The sequence below is a fragment of the Lingula anatina genome, chromosome 5 (assembly GCF_051362555.1).
Source record: "Lingula anatina isolate TDL-2025a chromosome 5, LinAna3.0, whole genome shotgun sequence".
Classification (NCBI taxonomy): Eukaryota; Metazoa; Brachiopoda; class Lingulata; order Lingulida; family Lingulidae; genus Lingula; species Lingula anatina.
The window spans coordinates 13311306-13330084 of NC_141771.1; the positions used below are offsets into that span (position 1 = coordinate 13311306).

An 18779-nucleotide genomic window follows, 5' to 3' on the forward strand; every position below is an offset into this window, starting at 1 on the left:
TTCGACATTGGATTAAGCTTTCTAATCAGAAACTTAAAAATAGAATCTATTCATATTTGGCTATGATGTGACAGGTGATTTAAACAAGATGAACCCAAGGAATTTAAGACAAACAAACAAATATTGAAGTATTAAAATATTCCCGCTAGAGGGCAGTTAGGTAGATCCAGGGAAAATGGCCGCTTTGCTAGGGAGCCTTTCGGCCCCAGCAAAATCAGCTCCCGATTCTGATGGTAAGTGAAATATTTTCTTGGCGATCGCCTCGCCTACAGATGCATTCTAGTCTGTGTCCTCTATACCAGAAATTTCAACGCCTGGAGCGATTTCTTATTGTCGTAGATTGCAGGCCATCCTCCGGATTTCCCCAGAACTCCCCAATGTAAACAGATGCAGCCAGGAGTTACTTGATACTCAGGACCTGGGTTTTCTTGGCATAGGTCATGTTTTGTTCTTTTTCCTCCTATTTTGTCAAAATGTATGTATACATGAGAGGCAGTGTAGTTTAACTATTACAGAATATACCAGGGTTTCAGTTCAAATAGAGAAATCATGCGGTTTTGATAACCCTCCTTTCATTATCAAGGCCATGGAAAGGGCACAGATACTGAAAACATATATTATATAGTCTCTTGTATAATGACTCAACAGTGATACATGAAAAAATATCTATATATGCATTGTGTTTATTATATGCTTTTACAAAAGGAGTGCAATTTTGTGTTGCATGGGATATGTTTTTAGGTGTTTGGAAAATGAATCCTGTGCAGAGGTTTCCAGATATCTTGTGGCACACATTTTAAAGCATAGAAAGTTTGTTAGATTTTTTAGAGCAAAGTGATGTTTTTCCTAGAAATTTTAGTTATTTCCCTAAACCAGTAAGGTCTATTCTACTCAAAACTGTTCACAGAATTACATTTCAATAAAGCCCTTGTTTTTGAGTTTTAATTCCCACTCTCACCATTACACCACCTCTATTACCATGGTGACAAAAAATTATGAAACTTGGAACTCAGCAGATTTTACAGATATTGACTTTTTCATATGTCAGATACTCCTTATGCACCTTAAATGGGTTTTAGGATCTTAAACTGTTTTTTTTTTTTTTTTTTTTTTTTCAAAATCTTAAACTTCTATTAGTACTCATGTAGATAGACATTTTTATATCCATCAAATACTTTTATCAATCTGGTAACATCAAATATCATATTATATCTTGGGTAAAGCTTACCTCTCTAAACCTCCCCCATTGTGCCCCCCCCCCCCCCCTCCCCTTTGGAGTTGAAGTTTAATGTGTTGTCTCTTGATTTGAGTTGGCCCTAGCCGGTGCAGGATTACTGTAGTAGCATGGTTTAGTGTTCCGATTCATGCATTTATAAATATTTTTATTGATGTTCCTTAAATTTAAAAAAACTTGTTTCACAATTTCCAGATTCAGAACCGGGAGAGAAGCTTGGCCTACTGATGGAGAGGTTGCGGCAGAAAAGAAGTCAACTCAAATCTTGGGGAGAGACATCAAAGATGTTAAGAATTGCTATTAATGTAAGTGTCTTAACAGCCAGATCCTAATATTTTATCCAGTACTGGCCCTTTGATACTATACTAGTACTAAGGCTTCATTCATGATGAGCCGCAGGCTAACAGATCTGTAGATCAGGTATGGCCAACCCACTTGAAAGCTACTAATAGCCACATAATGCCCGTGGAGAGTCTATTCAGTGTTTGTTGGGAATTATGCAGCAAGCTTTCATGTGGGTTAGTCATATTTGGTCCGTGTATCTGTTAGTCCACAGATTATCTCTGCTATGGATATGCTCTAATACATGGGTCTGCTCTGATCTACGATCCCAAAGAAGAAATAGGGGGCAGTGTCAGAGCATATTCCAGACATGCTGAAAACTTTTCAGAATGGCGGGACATTTGGACCAGCAGTAATGAAGAATTTGCCGGATCAAATGGATTTTTGTCGGATCGAAAATCACTCTATTCGTTTGAGACAGATACTACCAGTACAATTAGGGTAGCTGACTTTGTTTGTGAATGTGATAGTTTTGAAATGGATGGGAAAAAACGCTTTGGGTTTTATATAATTTTATTAGTGACGAAAGATGTCTGTCAATTCAAAATTGCGGTTCTTAAAACTCTTGTCAGTCCTTTGGACCGTCCAAGTCCAATTTTCTATCGGTCCAGACAAATTTTCCCAGTCATGACCGATCGGACCGACAGTTTCAGCATGTCTGATATTCACACTTTGTTATAAACCCTGGTTTTCTTTTACTAGTATTTAACATTGGACCAATGGCAAATACCACATACTACATCTTAATTTAGGACTTGATGTCTATCATTTTAGAAAATATAAATGTTTTGTATATAAAAACCCTAACACTGGTCATGACTTTTTGATACTGTGGGTAAATGTCATTTTCAAAGGGCTAGATATAGCTTCTGTGTTATTTATTTATTTATAATTTATTTATTTTAGGACAAAAGACAACAGTCTACAGCATTGGAAAAAGTTCAGTTACAGAAGTATATGGAGACACTGCAGAAGGCTTTGAAAGGTTAGTTTTGAAATCTTATTATTTCCTTATTTTTTTGCAACTATAAAGTGCAGACCAGTACATTTAACTAGAGCATTATTAGCTAGGCAACCATCAAACTGTCTTTTGGATTTGCTATTTCAAATTTGATTGTTCTATTTTTTAAATTTTATTTCATTTTATTTTTATTATTATTATTGTTGTTGTTGTTGCTTTTGTTGTTATTAGTAATAATATTGAAACATACAGGGTCTAGACAACCTGAATCAGATACTCATAGATAATTAATTAAGACTCCCCATTTCAAAATTATGATAAAAGCCAATACATTCTGCCAGTAAATGACTGTATGCTTGCAATAAAAGCTTGTTAATAGTATGTATATTTATAAGGCTATAGGAAATAAGAGACATAAGCTTTTTCGTGGAAATGAGGAATTTCGTGTTTTTTTAATTCAATTCTGATGGTTCCTGAGATTCCCTGTGGTGTTGGGTCCCACGATAAATGTTCAGGTTTTTTTTTTTAACCTGGCCTCATGTCTGTTATAAAATATAGCATTATGCACAGCATGTAAATATCATTTGTTGCATCATGTATAGTACTTTGTTGGATAACATTGTTTATTTTAAAGCACAAAATTATTAAGGCAACAAAAGGTATATGCTGCACTAAATGTTATATACATGTACAAATCATGGTTTTAGTACCTTAACCAAAGACCTTTAAGCTATAATGACACATTACTGAACAAATCACTTGGCTTAAGGCATTAAAGATCTTCATAGATAAGAGCACATTCAGAACAGTGGACTAACAGATCCACAGATCAGATATGGCCAATCCACTTAAATAAGCTTGTTGTATAATCCTCGCAGGGTGTCTAATCAGGAATTAAGCAGCAAGCTTTTAAATTTGTCGTCATATTGTATTGGATCCATGGACTAGCCATTTTTTTCCTCTTGTGCGATATCACGCCACCAGTCGATTCACATCTTTCTGTCCCTCATTTTCAAACCTTCACATAAACTAGTGTATATATTTCCAGTGAATACAGTACCAGCCTTGTTAGAGAGACTAGAGACCATGGCAGTACAGACTGGCTTGAAGTACACCCCGAGTGCCATGGGGTGCATCATAGCTTCTGACCTGTTTAAAGTGGAGGTCCTCTTCGATGGCACTGGGGTTTTCAGGGATGTCCGTGTGGCACACTGTGGGAGAGATTCAGAAGTGAGATTTGTATTTTATTTTTAAAGTAAAATAATTTCATATCAGAGTTTTTTTTTTTTCAAGTAAATGGTATACTGATATAAAAAAGTTTTTTGAATTTATGTCACTGTAAGATGGTGGTTGTTAATTTAACTGCTATAAAAGTTTTTTATGTTTTGAGCCATTGCATCAACTTTAATTATAATATGTAAGTTAGATATAGAAATTTTAGACAACAGTGACCAAATGTATTTCCTGTTGAACAAATTTCATTATTTATTGTATTAACAAATAAAGGGAGGGTAACTTTTCTAGAACCAAACTTTAACATTTGAAATGAAATGATGTGTTAGTTACCAGATGATTTTTGAAAAGTAAATGCATTTGTTGACATTTTTGTATATAATTGTTCTTTCTTCTTATAGAGTTGCCCAGAGATTCAAGAAATTCTCAAGTAAGTTGAGATTTTTATTGTTTATATTTTGCATGATAATGCATAGTATGATTTAATTTCAATATATAAAGCAAATATATATATAATATGTATGTTTTGGTCTGGCTAGGCAAATGCTATATATTTGCGTTATTTGGTGTGTTTTGATTAACAGTGAAGATAATACTTTGCACTTTAGTATGATTAAATTTCAATATGTCAAGCAAATTATTGTTATTATTATTATTATTATTCATTTTCCCGTAGGGCTGGAAATCACTCTGAGTTTTTGGAACATTTGAGAGGTCTGGTTTCCATGTATCAAATAGGAGACAAAGACAAGTCAGTATTCCAGCCTTTTTTCAAATAGTTTGCATGGGTAAAGATTAAAACTCACATTTACCCCATCTTATAATTGGTTTGTTTAAAGGGAATCAACAAGTTTCTGTCAAGAGTTTAAAAAGATTGGGTTAATTGAATTATTTATTAATTTAAACTGGAATTCTCTTCAGAGTCAGATAAAATTTCAATAACCTGCAAGCTTCAGAACTCATTTCAGATTCAGTTTTCATTGTTCCTCAACTTTTCTTTAGTATAAAGATTTCCTCTATGATGTAAATATGAATTTGATCTGTATTTCTTTTATTTCGTCTACTTTTATGTTAATATTGCTATTTTTATATTTCAGGAAACTTAGAATCAAGGGTTTTATGGCTTTGACATCCCTGGAGTCAGATCTCAACAGGGTAGCCCAATTCCAGAGGTAATGTCTAAAATGATACGTTATAGATTTAAATTCCCACCTCAGGAAGAAAAGTTCCATTTAGACAGGAACATTGATTTTAGTAAAATTCAGTCTTCAGACTTTTTTCTCCCCTATTATTCAGAAATCTGATTTTTTGCTTGGTGGTTTTTCATATTAAACAGCCTTAGATAGAGGTCATCGGCTTGGTATGCTTCAGTAATAAAAATCTGGAAATATGTCAGTCCAAAGTTGGTATGTGGAATTCAAGAAAGAGCCTGATGGTTGCACCTAACACTTTAAGCAGATCTACATTAAAACTCATTTTCTTTCTTTTGCAGTTCAATTAGTGGGGTTTCAAGTTATATACACAAGTCTCCTTTGGGAATATTACAGCCAAGATGTGGAGGTGGGTAGAGCTACTCAGATCATTGAGTCTTTCCATTCTTGTAAGACCATTCTCTATTTGCTTTGCTTTATCAGTTGGATGTTACTCTCTGTGTATTTTAGATGAGATTTAGATTGTGTGTGTCCTGTTTACGCCAGTATTGACTTGCACCAGAAATGGACCAATTGATTTCACCAGCTGACCAGATTGCACATAAATCCTCTATTTTATTGATTTTATGACTATATGTATTTGATTTTGTTGGGATTGGTGAAAAATATGTAGAAAAATTACATAACATGCTCAAATGTATTTGGTTGATGATGTCAACAATTTTTGCCCCATTCAAATCTATTCTTGTCGAACTCAGTAGACCCTCAGTATGCCATAACAATGAAATATGGGTTGTCTGTACTACAGATATTTCAAACAATGCACCATTTATATATAGATTAAAAGTAGGTCATAGCAGCATATGAAATCAAACTTGAAAAAAATTTGTATCTGGGTTATGTATTTTGTAGTAGCAGACAGCAGGGAAAGTTGAGATGTTCTTCAATTTTGTATGAGTAGCTGAGCAATATGGATTTTTTTGGTAAACTGTAGGAAAATGAGCTTTTTATCTCAACGAGTGGGCATCGTTACTAAAAGCATCCTGCTTTTGATACATACACATTCACCTTAAAGGTTTGAATTTAAGAGCATGCCTTTAAACCTTTTATTAATTTTCTTTCAGGAAAACCGATGAGGTTAACATATTTTGTAGCACCCTATGACCTTTTAGATGGAAAAGCCAAGAAATCATTGCCAATGACTGTAGAAGGTATTTCTTTATTTATTTTTCATAATGAACTTCTTGTGTTATATGTTTTAATTATTAGAATTAAATAAGTGATAACAATTCTTGGTGGTTCAGTTGGTTTCTCTCCTTATTTAATAAATGATTGTGAAATAAATAATCTTTATCAAGGCAGGCTTTTATCTTGGTGTAATATGGATAAACACCATTGCTTCCACTGTAGAAGATGATAATATATGATAGAATGACCCCCCCGCTTGTGTACTTTTAAACAGTAACAAGGTTTGACAACTAATTGGTTTCAGCCAATTTTCTTTCAGCCTATGATTGTGATCAGGCATGTGAATATTGTTGTTAAAGCATAGATATATTTCATGTTCTTTGAAATCTGATCAGGTTATATATAATGCTGCTGTTTATTTATTTATTCATTCATTCATTCATTCATTCACCAGCTATCACTGAGAATAACCTGGGTCATAATGCGGAGGTGTGTATATCACCCAGCAGTGGACACAAACTCCAGACCATGCCACTAATGACCATCAATAAGACAGAGGGGAAAAGGTGAGTGACCACATTGACCCTCCTAAACCGGCCATCCATCCAGCCCATCTCTCTCTCTCTCTCTCTCTCTCTCTCTCTCCTGATTAAAAGAAAATGTTCATTTTAATTCTATAAAAGCAGGAGATAACGTTTGATTGATTTTTATTAGCATTATAGGGAAGTCTTTTCACGAAAGTCACAAAACACTTAATAGTGAGTTTATAGATTAATATTAAACACGAGTCAAATATTGGAATTGCTGCACTTCACTTATTTAAATATATAATGTTGACATTTCAGCCTTCCACACTTTGCGGCACAAACCAGTTTGAACAGTGTCACACTTCCAGCACAATTTATCCTGAAACTTGGCAAGCCTATCCCAGTGGCTGTCTGTATATTGATGAAAATACAGCAAACTACAGGTACATGTGTGTGTGTGTGGGTGGGTGTGTGTGTGGGTGGGTGAGTGTGTGTGTGTGTGTGTTTTGGTTATTTTTTGTAGTCCAATTTGAAAAAATCACATTCTCACATGGTCTTAATATTTGAAAGTCATGTTTAAGTCATTATGAACAAGGTCTTAATATAAAACATCAGTTTCTTATTTATCATCATCAATATCTGGCTCTGTCCACCCCTATATATAATGTGTATTTGATAAAGAAACAGATTGAATAATTTTGGTCCATTGTCTCCAGGTATCCAGTTTGTGAACATGTCCCAAGCACAACCATTGGTGAATCTTCTCATACAGGAGGTGTATGGTACCAAGATGGACACACCCAGGAAAGGAATTTCTGTGGTAAGTTTTTTTTTTTTTTTCTGCTGTATCTAATTGAAATTCTTACAAATAGAATTAACATCTACACTGTACAATACATTGTGTTCCCAAGTCCAAAAACAGAAATACATGTAACAGGTGTGTTTTCATGCAACGTGTGGGTTTTAAACATTGTGTGATTTGTGGTGATTTTCCATCTGTTTTTCTCAATTTTTGTGAAAGTTTGATTTTTTTTTTATGTGAGATTTTTTCTGCTTAATGAGATGCTTAATAAAATGCACTAATTGACATTTACAGGTGTATGTTTAACCCATTTAAAAGAAAGGCCAAGGTCATAGCAAGGGAGCATTCAGCTCATTATTGAATGATTTATATTTTGAAAAATACCAACATGTATTATTCGCAATCTCACCCTAGAGTAGTTGCTGTGACCTCAACCTTATATTTTTTAATATATGATAAACAAGGAAAATGTTGTTTATATTTATTAAAAACATTTGAAAATGGCTCTTCTTCTCATTCTCTGTAACACTTTGATTTAATCTTTGCAACTTGCTTTTTATTTTCACTGACAATCTCCTCTTGCAGAAGTTACCAGGGCAGCAGCATACATATGTGATAAACGATGGCAGCGCGGAGGATATGATGGGCATCGTAGTCGATCAAATCCCCTTCACCCTTCCAACCAATGTCCCCAGCATTCTACAGAGCCTTCGACAGCAACTTCTGTTCAATACTCTCATTGCTAGCTGTGTGAGAGGAAAGAGTGTAGAGGGTAAGTTTGTTGAGTATGTGCCAACGTATGATTTGATGCCTGCTTACCAAGAAGTGTGTGGAGAAAGTTGTAGAAGGTAGGTTTGTCTTTAGAAGAATGGAGAAGTTAGGTATGTCGTGAAGACAAGATGGAGATTGGGTAGGTTTGTCATGGGGAAAAGATGGAAAATGAGTTTTGTCATGGGGAAAAAATGAAAATATGGAAAAGATTGTTTGTCATGGGGAAATACAAAGATGGTAGGTTTGTTGTTGGGAAAAGATGGAGATGGTAGGTTTTGCATGGGAGATAGATGGAGAAATTGGGTTTGTCATGGGAAAAAGATGAAGAATTCAGGTTTTTCATAAAGAAAATATGGAGAAGGTATGTTTCTCATGGGGAGAAGATGAAGACGGTAGGTTTGTTGTTTGGAAAAGATGGATATAGTAGATGTAACTTCAGGTACATAACATTCACTGATATTTTAAATGATGTCAGCACGATGACAATGCATCACAATACAGTATGCTATTGCAATTTCAGGTGCATCACAACACTGATATTTGAAATGATGTCAGTACCATGACATTTTGTTACAATACAATACTGTTATTGTTATTTCAGGTACATCACATTCACTGGTATTTGAAGTGACACCAGTATCCCTACAGTATATAACTGTTGCATTTGAACATCCGCTCCATACTTCCATGGCAACAGGTATGGTATATTATCAGATAATTGGTTGAAATTATTACTCATATTTAGTTCCATTGTAACTTTTTCTGAAATGTACATGCATTATATAAACTAAAAAAACAAAAGATTTATGAATGAAATTAGTTTTTAGTGCTATGTAACCAAAGAGGGGATATAAGATTGGTAATAATTTTTTCTTGCGGAAATAACAGTAACTTGTTTTCTTGAATTATGAAGAAACGTGCTCAGACATTTCTTTGAATTTTAGAAATTATGTGAATATTTCCGTCATTCAAATTTGCTCCAATATTCAACCAAGTATAATGAAATATGCTTGAATATCTTCTTCCATACTGTTCATTTACATTTGCTCGTATTTTGTTTTCAGCGGAGCTAGACTTGAGTGATGTCACTACTGTGAAATGTAAGCTGTACACATTGTCAGGAGATGAGACAATTTGCTCTGATGACTACGTGTGCAGAGTGATTCAAAGGTAACTTGGGTATCGGACCATAGATCTCAGCACTGGAATTTGGTCCTATTCCCACATAAGCTTAGTGTTGCTTTACACAAAAAGTGTTCATTAATGAATTTATGTGTCTTTCATGGCATATGAGTTTGTTTCTTTTGCTCTTTCTATTAGCACTTACAACGTGTCCGCCTGAAACATTGTGTGTGTAGATTTTTTTGTAAGAAATTGACAAATTTCATTTTCCATTTTATTTTGTCAGGCAACTATCTGAGACAGCATCATGATTCAGTAGTAACTGCAATATTTAATTTTAATTTATTATTGTGTATTCATTTACTTACTTTTGTTACTATTTGATATTTGTTTTTCTCCATTCCAGGTGCTTATCCATCCCTGTGACAATGCGTGCCATAATTCGCAAGGTGTCCAGTCAAATAGAAAAGTTGCGCCCGCCACCTGCAGCTCAGCCAACTGCAAACATGCAAAACTTATTAGCCAAACAAATTATGGATAAGAGACTCAGTTATTTTGAGGCAACAATACGAAATCCATTACTTTTAAATGAGTTGAAAATGAATGAATTTTCCACAAGGGAGAATATCATTGGCCCCTTCACTCCTGGTTTGATGCCAAATCATCCAATCGGATCGCAGGGGCCAACGAGCATGTACAGGTTTCCCAATGTGATGGCAGGGGGGGCTCAGTACGGTAACCATTACGATGGTGGTGGACATGGTCAGTCGGGTCTAGTCACACCTGAAATGGAGAGTCTAGAAGAGAAACGGGAACGGGTAAATAAGAATCCCATGCTGGCTAGTCTTCTTGATCAGGACACTCCAAGTCCTGACCCACAAATTCAACAACAGCAAGTGCAACAGCAGCAACAACAGAACTCTATCTTGTCTAGCTTACTTGGAGATCAGCCCCCCACCCCCATGGCAGCACCTACAAAGCAAAGAAAAAAGCGCATGAGACGTTCAACATCCACCACCGACGGCGGTCGAAGTCCAGGTAGCAGCACAGGCAAAAGTCCCAAACGCAAAGTCAGCGAGGCCGAGGAATTTGAAAATCGGCTGAAGGAAATGGAAGTTGACCAGTCAGCGGGAGACCCGTTTGATTCTTCAGTTGGAAGTAGCATCAGCAATCCTGCATTAACAAGTTCCCAAGTTTATGGGGATCAGGTGGATCCGTTCAGTGTCCCAGTGGAATCCCAGATTGATAAGCTGAAAAACAGTGTAGATAACTTTATCAAAAAAGAGTCCAAATCCATCAATTCCTGTCAGGGGTCGTCTGAGTTGTCAATGTTGCTCAGTGATATCGAGACTGACACTCAGGTAGGAGGCAGCATGATCAGGCGACCTAGCTCCGGAGATGCCAGACCGGGTAGTGCACATAGTCTTGCGCGAAGCACCAGTGGTGCCAGTGTTGAAGAAATTCTCACGAATCGTACGACTCCATTAGATCCAGATGCATTTCAGGGTAAAGATGGAGGAACGTTCACACCGACACAGTTTCTAGGGGAGCCTGGAAAAGTAAGCAGGAAATTCAGCAAAGGCTCTACAGAGTCAATGGAGTTCAATGCAGATCTTTTAAATCCAGATTCAAGTTTTGCTGACAGTTTGATAGAGAATGCAACTGATGAGATGGATCTGGACACTTGTGATGCTAATGCCTTTGGTGTGGGGTTTAACCCAGTAGCCATCATGGCTTCCAAGATGGCTGCCAAGGTAGAAACTGCTGACTCTCAGCAGGGGAATGGTGCTAGTAAAAGTCCAAGCAGGAAAACGCCTGTACAGAGATCCAATTCTCGGACAAATCATAACTTTGAGCACTCCAACTCCCTTGAGGAGAAACCTGTGGAAACATCAAGTACCCCTAATAAAAGCCTGGTTATGTCATTAAAACAGTCAGAACTACAATCCAAGGTAGACTCACCACAAGAAGCCCTAGATTTATCCAAATCTTCAAAAGATTTCACTATGAACGATGAGACTTCGGGGTTAAAAAATGACCTTGGGCCATCCCCGTTAGACCTGACCGCGGACATAGAAGTGGCCAAAATAACCGGGTCAGGTGGAGAGATGGCCGCAAGTAAGGGCATGGAACTGGTCAGTCCTCTCAAAATCCCAGCATTTGCAGTCAGCCAAAGAACAGGAACATGTGCGAAAAAGGAAAGGACTTTGTCAAATAAAAGTGGTAAGATTCCAAAAGATGCCAAAAGGCGGAACAGTGATCGTGAGGGTGGGAAACGTAAGAAGGAGGATTCAGGAAAAGAGAAAACTGGCAAACGCAGAAAGACCATTTCGAGTATCGAAGGTCATCCTCAGGGGGATCAGATTTACAGCATTGAGCAGGCAAAGAAGCCAACTGCAATTAAAATCACAACCAGTAAGCTGAAAAGTGTAAAGTCGTCAGTAGATGGCAGTACTAATAAGACAGACTTATCCAAAACATCAGTGTCTGCCAAACCAAAAGTAACAGTCATACCTCCAATGAGCTCAAAGAAACCAGAATCTGGTCAAAAAGGCATGATGTCACCTCCTGTTGTGAACAAATCTGGCCAACCAGTCATGTCGGGTAAGACGCCAACCACACCTTCCCCCACGCATAAGCTTCTGTCATCAAAGATATCCCCCACACAATTTGGGAAGTCACCAACCATAGGAAGGAATTCACCATCTTTAAAAAACTTATCCGGGAAGGCCTCCCCAATGTCACGATCGCCTAGTGTTGGTGGTAAAAGTAGGAAAGCTAATAATCAAGTGACTGTAAGTAAGCAGGACTCAAAACTTATGAACAAGACCCCGACTATTAAACTTAAACCTATTGCCCTTCCTGCCAACCAACCCCCAGGCACAGGAACAACAACATCATCTGCCTCCCCTGGAGCAACTGGGAAGCAGCCATTCACTCCCACAACACCAACAACGCCTGGGAAAATCAAGGCACGGAAGAAGTCACTCTCAGCAGTTATTGACAACCTTACAAAGCAAAGCAATTCTGTAGTTCTTCCGCAGACTGCAGAGCCCGGTGTTGAGAAGAAAGAAGAGGAGAAGAAAAAGGATGACAAAACTGGTTTGGATGTCTTGAAACCAGACACAACTGGTTTCTTGTCTAGTTACAAAATTCCCAAAAAGGTGAAGTCGGAAACGCCTGTGACTACCTCGAGTGCTGTGACAGCCTCTCAGGACAAACCATCCAGTACTGAGAGAATGAACGTTGAATTGAAATCTGCTGACAGAAATACCTCTGATTCGACAAGCAAAACCAAAAGTGAAAAAGTTTTAAATGCAGGCAACCCAAGTACTAAACCTGTTAATATTACCTCCAGTCCAGGAAGAGCTCCACTCCCTCCCAGTCGTGTAGGTGGCAGCACATCCTCATCGCCCAGAGCATTCAAACCAAATTTTGGAACAAGTGGGGCACCTTATAGCACAAACAATGTAAATAGTTCTAAAAACAATGGAGATGAAATAAATAATAGGACAAGTATTGGGGCTAAAACCAACCCTGTCTCAACTGGGGCAGCCACAAGATTAGACTTTACAAAGCCACCAGCAAGCCCACCTCCATCCGAAACTCTGACTCAAAAACCGCAAAAAGAAATTCCATTGAAAAGCATTAGTGAGAAAGACAGTGTGGAAAAGACTCATGTATCTGACTCTGCAGCTAAATCTCTCCAGTCCAAAAACGTGAATGGCTTGAATAACAATAATAATAATAATGGAAAAACTGGCAATGGTGCTTCCCTAAAGAGTGGAGTAGAAAAAAGGCGAGGTCTGTTTGATTCTATAGGATTCGAACCCAAAACTGAATCTACAGATAAGGGAAAAGACTCGGAGAACAGGGTAAATTCAATAGGTGGGTTTACATCTGAAAAGCAAGATTCAAAACAGCAATCCAGCTATGATGGAATAAGTAACCAATTGACATCAAGTTTTGACATGACTTTGAACTCTCAAAAATTGGGGTCATCTCCAAGAGTCTCTTCTTCATCATCGTCATCATCTTCTTCTTCATCACAAACAAGTAGTAGTAATCTTAGAAGCAATCATGTTGTTGGAAATGACAGCACAAATAGTCCCACTTCAACCAGTACTGTCAGGCCTCAACAAAGTGACAAAGACACTGATAACATTTTTAAAGCTCCGACTCCAAAACCTCCTGAGTCCCCAAGTCCTGCTGGCACAGTGTTAGAAAATAATAAAAGAGACGATGGGTCACCTGCACCCAAACGCATAAGAATCGAGTCTCAAAAACCAGTCTTAAGCCCAAGAAGTGACGCTAGTAGTCCTGATAACCTGATTATCGACTATCCATCAACGCCAAAGTCTTCTCAGCAAACTGGCGCTGTCAGATCCCCTACAGCGAAACTCGGTAGTGAGTCCCCTGCTATTGGGGCTATCCCACAATCCCCTGCAGAGGAGGCAGCCATGCATTCTCCCGCTGCCGTAACCTTGAAATCACCAGCTCCAGCAATGCCCATCAAGTCTCCGTTGCCACATGCTCCTTCGCCTTCTCCATCAGCCAATAATAAATCGAGTTCTGCCAGTAGGGGAACGTCACCAGGCGATACAGCTTGTGATCTGGATGATGACTTGATGGATGCAGCATTAATGAACTAAAAGGTGCTCCTTATCAGAATCGTGAAGCTTCAACAAAATGAGGGATGAAAACCAAGCTTGTAGGTACCAAGTGACTGTCTATTCAACCAGGCCTTGTTATAATCAACAGGTGAAAAACCATAAAGTACCAAGAGAGTGTAAGGTCAACCAGGTGATGTAAGTGGACCTTTTCAAGACCAGTCTTTGCATCAGTATAGCCAAAGGCCCTGAAAAGAACACATAATCAGGACTCGCATCACTCTTCAATGAAATGCGTGCAAAATGTATTGCAACCGAACACCACCATTTAGGGCTGAGACCTGAGCGAATAGTTTGGCTTGATGTGGTAACCAATCAAATAGGATGCTGAGCACCATGGAGCAACCACACTTGGTGTACTTGGTGCTGTTAGATCTTTCAAACCAAGATGGCTGGAAGATGTTTCAAAGACGGTCCTTTAGGAAGGGAATGGTTCATGATGAAATGACAAACTAAAGAAGCAAGTTTGCTTTAACCACTTCCGAATATCACCGTTGTTCCTGGTAAAGAGAGGTCATAGCAACAGCATTTTTTAATTTTTTTATTATTTTTTAATTTTTTTAAAATAAAATATATACAATGCACATGTAAATCACAGACATCAAGGTGGCTAGTTCTAATTATTTTTAGAATTAAAACTAATGTAAGGTTGCCAAAGTGAGCATAAGACTAAGGACATTTGGAGTGTATAGTTTGCATTCAGTGGTTTGTAAGAGATGTAATTAAGAGATTATTTCAGTGATTTGACAAGTTTTAAAAGATGTTTGCCACAATGCACCACTTTTGACACAGTGATCTCGTTACTGTGTAGTGGAACGATGCATTTTACCTACTAGTGCATATCCAATGAGTGTAGAAGTCAACCGAAGGAGCAGGATAGCATAGTAACCAAAACTTGTGTAACTTTTAACCAAGCTGAACACTTGAACACAGATAAGTATTCAAGAAATTCAGTTTTTTTTTTTTTTTTTTTTTTTTTTTTTTTTGCACTCTGCAGATTAAATTAAGAAGTTTGGATTTCATAATAGGTTGGGACACATGGTGTGGTGTTGGTGGGTGGATATGTACCTGTCACAGCTGAGACCGAAGGCAAATGTGTTAAGAAGCATTTTTATCTCAGATGAAATGCACTGTCCTTGTAGTGACCAGAAATAATAAGGATTTGACAAGTGAACTGAAATCAGAAATTAGTGCCGAGTTATATGAGCACAACAACAAGATTTGGCTTCAGGTTGGAGTAAGTAGAAAGTTACCATCTTAAGCTAGTTCGACCTTAGATGGTTTAAGATTTGTAATTGGAATTTGTGCCGAAATGATGCCAAAACAATAACAGAAACCTTAAAGTGGAAAGATATCAGTAAATTAAGTGATGTATACAGTCAACTTCTACTTAATCAACAACATTTGGTGTTTAGGATAAACAAAAACAAATTAGTGAATGAAGTGTAAATGTGTTTATAATCAGTGAGGAAGGCAGTGCTTGCATTGGTCATGAGGGCATAAATATGAAATCTGAAAATGTTTGCCTTATGGACCCCCCCCCCCCACACACACACACACACACACACACACACACACACATAGGTAAAAAGGCTTCAGTACTCCCAACTTTTTCATTTACACTGAATCCAGCATTTGCAAGATTTCTCTCACATGCACTTTTCTTGAACTCGGATTACTTTGGTTGGTTTCCTAGAGCTATAGTTTGTTCTGTCATGGCCTTGGCTTGACTTGGTTCCTGTAAGCTGACTAATGTGGTGGCAATTGCCATTGACAGATAAAGCCTTAGGCTTGATGCTAGTGTCTAGCGTGGGGGAAAAGTTGTGCAAGATAAGGATGAAATATCAGTCAATTTTATGTGGAACAATAGGACTTGGCAGTTGGGTTATAAATTGGAAGGACTTGTAGAGTGTCTTAGCAAAAAAAGTGATTTAGTTTGAGGGAAATTCAGTTAGAGCAATGAATGCTGGATATATATATATATATATATATTTGACAGTCTTGGCTAGAGAAGGATTCATTATGGAATATTTTGTGTGATTATGGGATATGTTGTCACACCAACACAACATGTCTCACCAAATACATTTTTATTTTGCAAAGGTAAAAATATGTAAAGGTAAAGTTAGTAAAACCAGCTTTAACATTTAGCACGAACTGTCTGCAGCATTAACTAATTTTGTATTACTTTGTGTTATTTTAACATAATTCCCAAATTAAGAATGCTTTTTAGCATCCTGATTCTCAAAGAATATTGTGAGCCACATGAATACCCCAAGTTTCGAAAAAAACGGTATGCGATTCATCTTACATAATTATATGAGGTTCTTGTTCCTTTGAATATTATAAACGACATCTGCTTCAACTAAAAAAAAAAAAACAGTTATACCAGGTGAAACTGTGTTATTAAAAGAAGCCCATAGCCACCTTGGCTATTGTGCAATTCAGTCCGTGCTATGAGGTTTAAGGTTTTTTAGTTCTGATGCCCAAATGACTTACTCTAATTTCAGAACCAAAATGGGAAATTTTAAATTTATAAAAGTGGGAGTTGAAAGGAATTTATTGTAAATCATGTGAAAAAGACCACCCCTTCATTATTATTATTATTATTATTATTTGTCTGTATCTCTTTCATATTTTTATTTGATGGTTACCCTGAATGAGAGGTTATTTTAACACTCTTTTGAATATCTACACCCTATTCAGTGTATCAATTTCAAACTGTGGAATATTGTCACAGTATAAATCATAAAATAGCGGGCATTTTTAATCAGTTTCATATGACATCACCCCTTAGATTAATCTCAATTTAGAGTCAGTCATTCTTAAGCATACAAGCGATTGAGGCATGACACAGCAGAACTAATCATAATTTCAAAGAGTGTTTCAGAGAAGAATCATCAGTCTGTTAAGGCAAATAGTATCTTTGCTGCTCTTGTGAGATCATGCTTACAACGTTATACAAGGCTACTCGAATATGGGACTGCAGCAGTCATTTGTGGCCTGGAAAATTGGCCAGTAACAATTGGGTAGGAAGTAATTTGTAGCGTATTAACCCCAAGTATGCAAGGTGGGCGAATGTGATATACATGACATTCTGTTTGTTGTGATTGTGTTAGCAAAGATTGTATATTTGACAGAGCAATGCATGTACCATGTAACTGAAATAACAGTTTCAGTCATTTCTAGAATTTTTTTTTTTTGTTTTTAGATAGTTAATGTAAACTAATTTTTCTATTTCATTGTGATACATCAAGAATCAGGCAATCCAAGAAATATCCAAAATCAGCATGTTCATGTTTGTGGGTATTTGGCAACTGGTGTGCCGATACTTGAAAGTCTTCTGACCCGCAACCCTTCTTTGGACATATCCACATCATGAGAATTGGCAAATCTAGTCTAACAGACACTGCCACCTTAGTCTGTATAACAACAGTTAATGCATAAAAATTTTTAATTAAAAAGTTTTGGAAATTTCTGTGGGTTGACTCAGTATGTTCAACTGTATATTAAGTGTCTTTGCACAAATAAATGTAACAATTAACCTTAATGCATGTGATTTTGTATACTATTCATAATTGTTCCTCAAGTAAAATTATGTGCACCCAGTGATTGTATATGTTAATGTATAGGTAAATACTATAGTACAGGGGATGTGCATTATTTATGGCTAGGAGTGCATAATATTGAAATGACCTTGACCCAGAAAATCACCCTTAGGTTCAGAGTGCTTGGGTTGTGACCTTGACCCAGTTAATCACCCTGATGTTCAGAGTGCTGGGGGTAAATGTCTTTCACCCAGAATCACCCTGAGGTTCAGAGTGCTGGCGGTAAATGACCTTGACCCAGCAGGTGCTCTGTGCTACTTTGCAGTGATATACCTATGCTGATAATAAATGTGGGATTTAAAAATACTCTGAAACTCCGGGTGCTGCTGTCAGTTTGTTAACTGTCAGTTTGAAGGGGACTTGTCACCTGAATGTATAGTATTCACAGTGGAGACCTAATGAGGAAAACTACCTGGAAGATGCTACCTTATGGACTTTAACCCTTACAATTAAATAGCTTAAATTGTTATTGTGATGTAATGTCTTCATGATTGGGAATTGGAGGGAGTTTGCATAATTCTTCTTCAGCTTTTTTATCATAAACTTGTGTGTCGACATCTGTACTTCTACCTAGCATGTGTAAGTTTGATATAAGAAAACTTTTGTATCACAAGATCCTTATAATTCACCGGTATCAGTGGTTAATTCGTATTTATATGGATCAATATAATGAGTTGCAATATGACTCTGTCAAAGTTCTTTGCAAAATAACTTTCAGCTTTCATGTCGGTAGGGCAACCATGAGGTCATACACTTGTACATATTGCGTAGTACGCATAAACCAATGACGTCACTAGCCCAAGCCGTCTCAAGGTTGAAATATAATGTTAGAATGTAATTGTTAATTGTTAGCATTGCCAATCGACCCGAAGGTCTAAAGATTGGAATTTATCGGTAATTAATTAATAAATTAATTATGTTTCTGTTGAGTAATTCATTAAAGTCTACCTATGTATATGTGGTAGGTAGTATTTTTACCTCTTTTACCTATTTTGTCTATTATGTCAGTCTCGAATAAAAGACGTAATGGTTGGTTGTCATAGAAACTAAACAGTCGTTCGACTTTTGTTTTTTTGTGTGGAATGGTGTTAACACATTATCTTGGGACAGGTTTTGTTTTACCATTTAACAGGCGTAAATGGATTTTAAAAACATAAATCATAATACAGA

At 37.1% G+C, this 18779-nt stretch overlaps 1 protein-coding gene across 2 annotated transcripts; it reads left to right on the forward strand.

Annotated features, from left to right (window-relative positions):
* Positions 1–32: 32 nt before the first annotated feature.
* Positions 33–18660, forward strand: LOC106164282 (uncharacterized). 2 transcript variants are annotated; one of them, XM_013542154.2, is made up of 16 exons: positions 33–233; positions 1430–1539; positions 2483–2561; positions 3586–3767; positions 4172–4200; positions 4447–4521; positions 4868–4942; positions 5263–5330; positions 6046–6132; positions 6564–6675; positions 6955–7079; positions 7353–7456; positions 8024–8210; positions 8811–8906; positions 9274–9379; positions 9738–18660. In XM_013542154.2, the coding sequence occupies exons 1-16, from the start codon at positions 176–178 to the stop codon at positions 13981–13983; spliced, it is 5739 nt and encodes a 1912-aa protein (XP_013397608.2). In that variant the 5' UTR covers positions 33–175; the 3' UTR covers positions 13984–18660. The 2 variants fall into 2 exon arrangements, with proteins under 2 accessions (XP_013397608.2, XP_086868725.1); XM_087012599.1 differs by lacking the exon at positions 4447–4521.
* Positions 18661–18779: the final 119 nt, after the last annotated feature.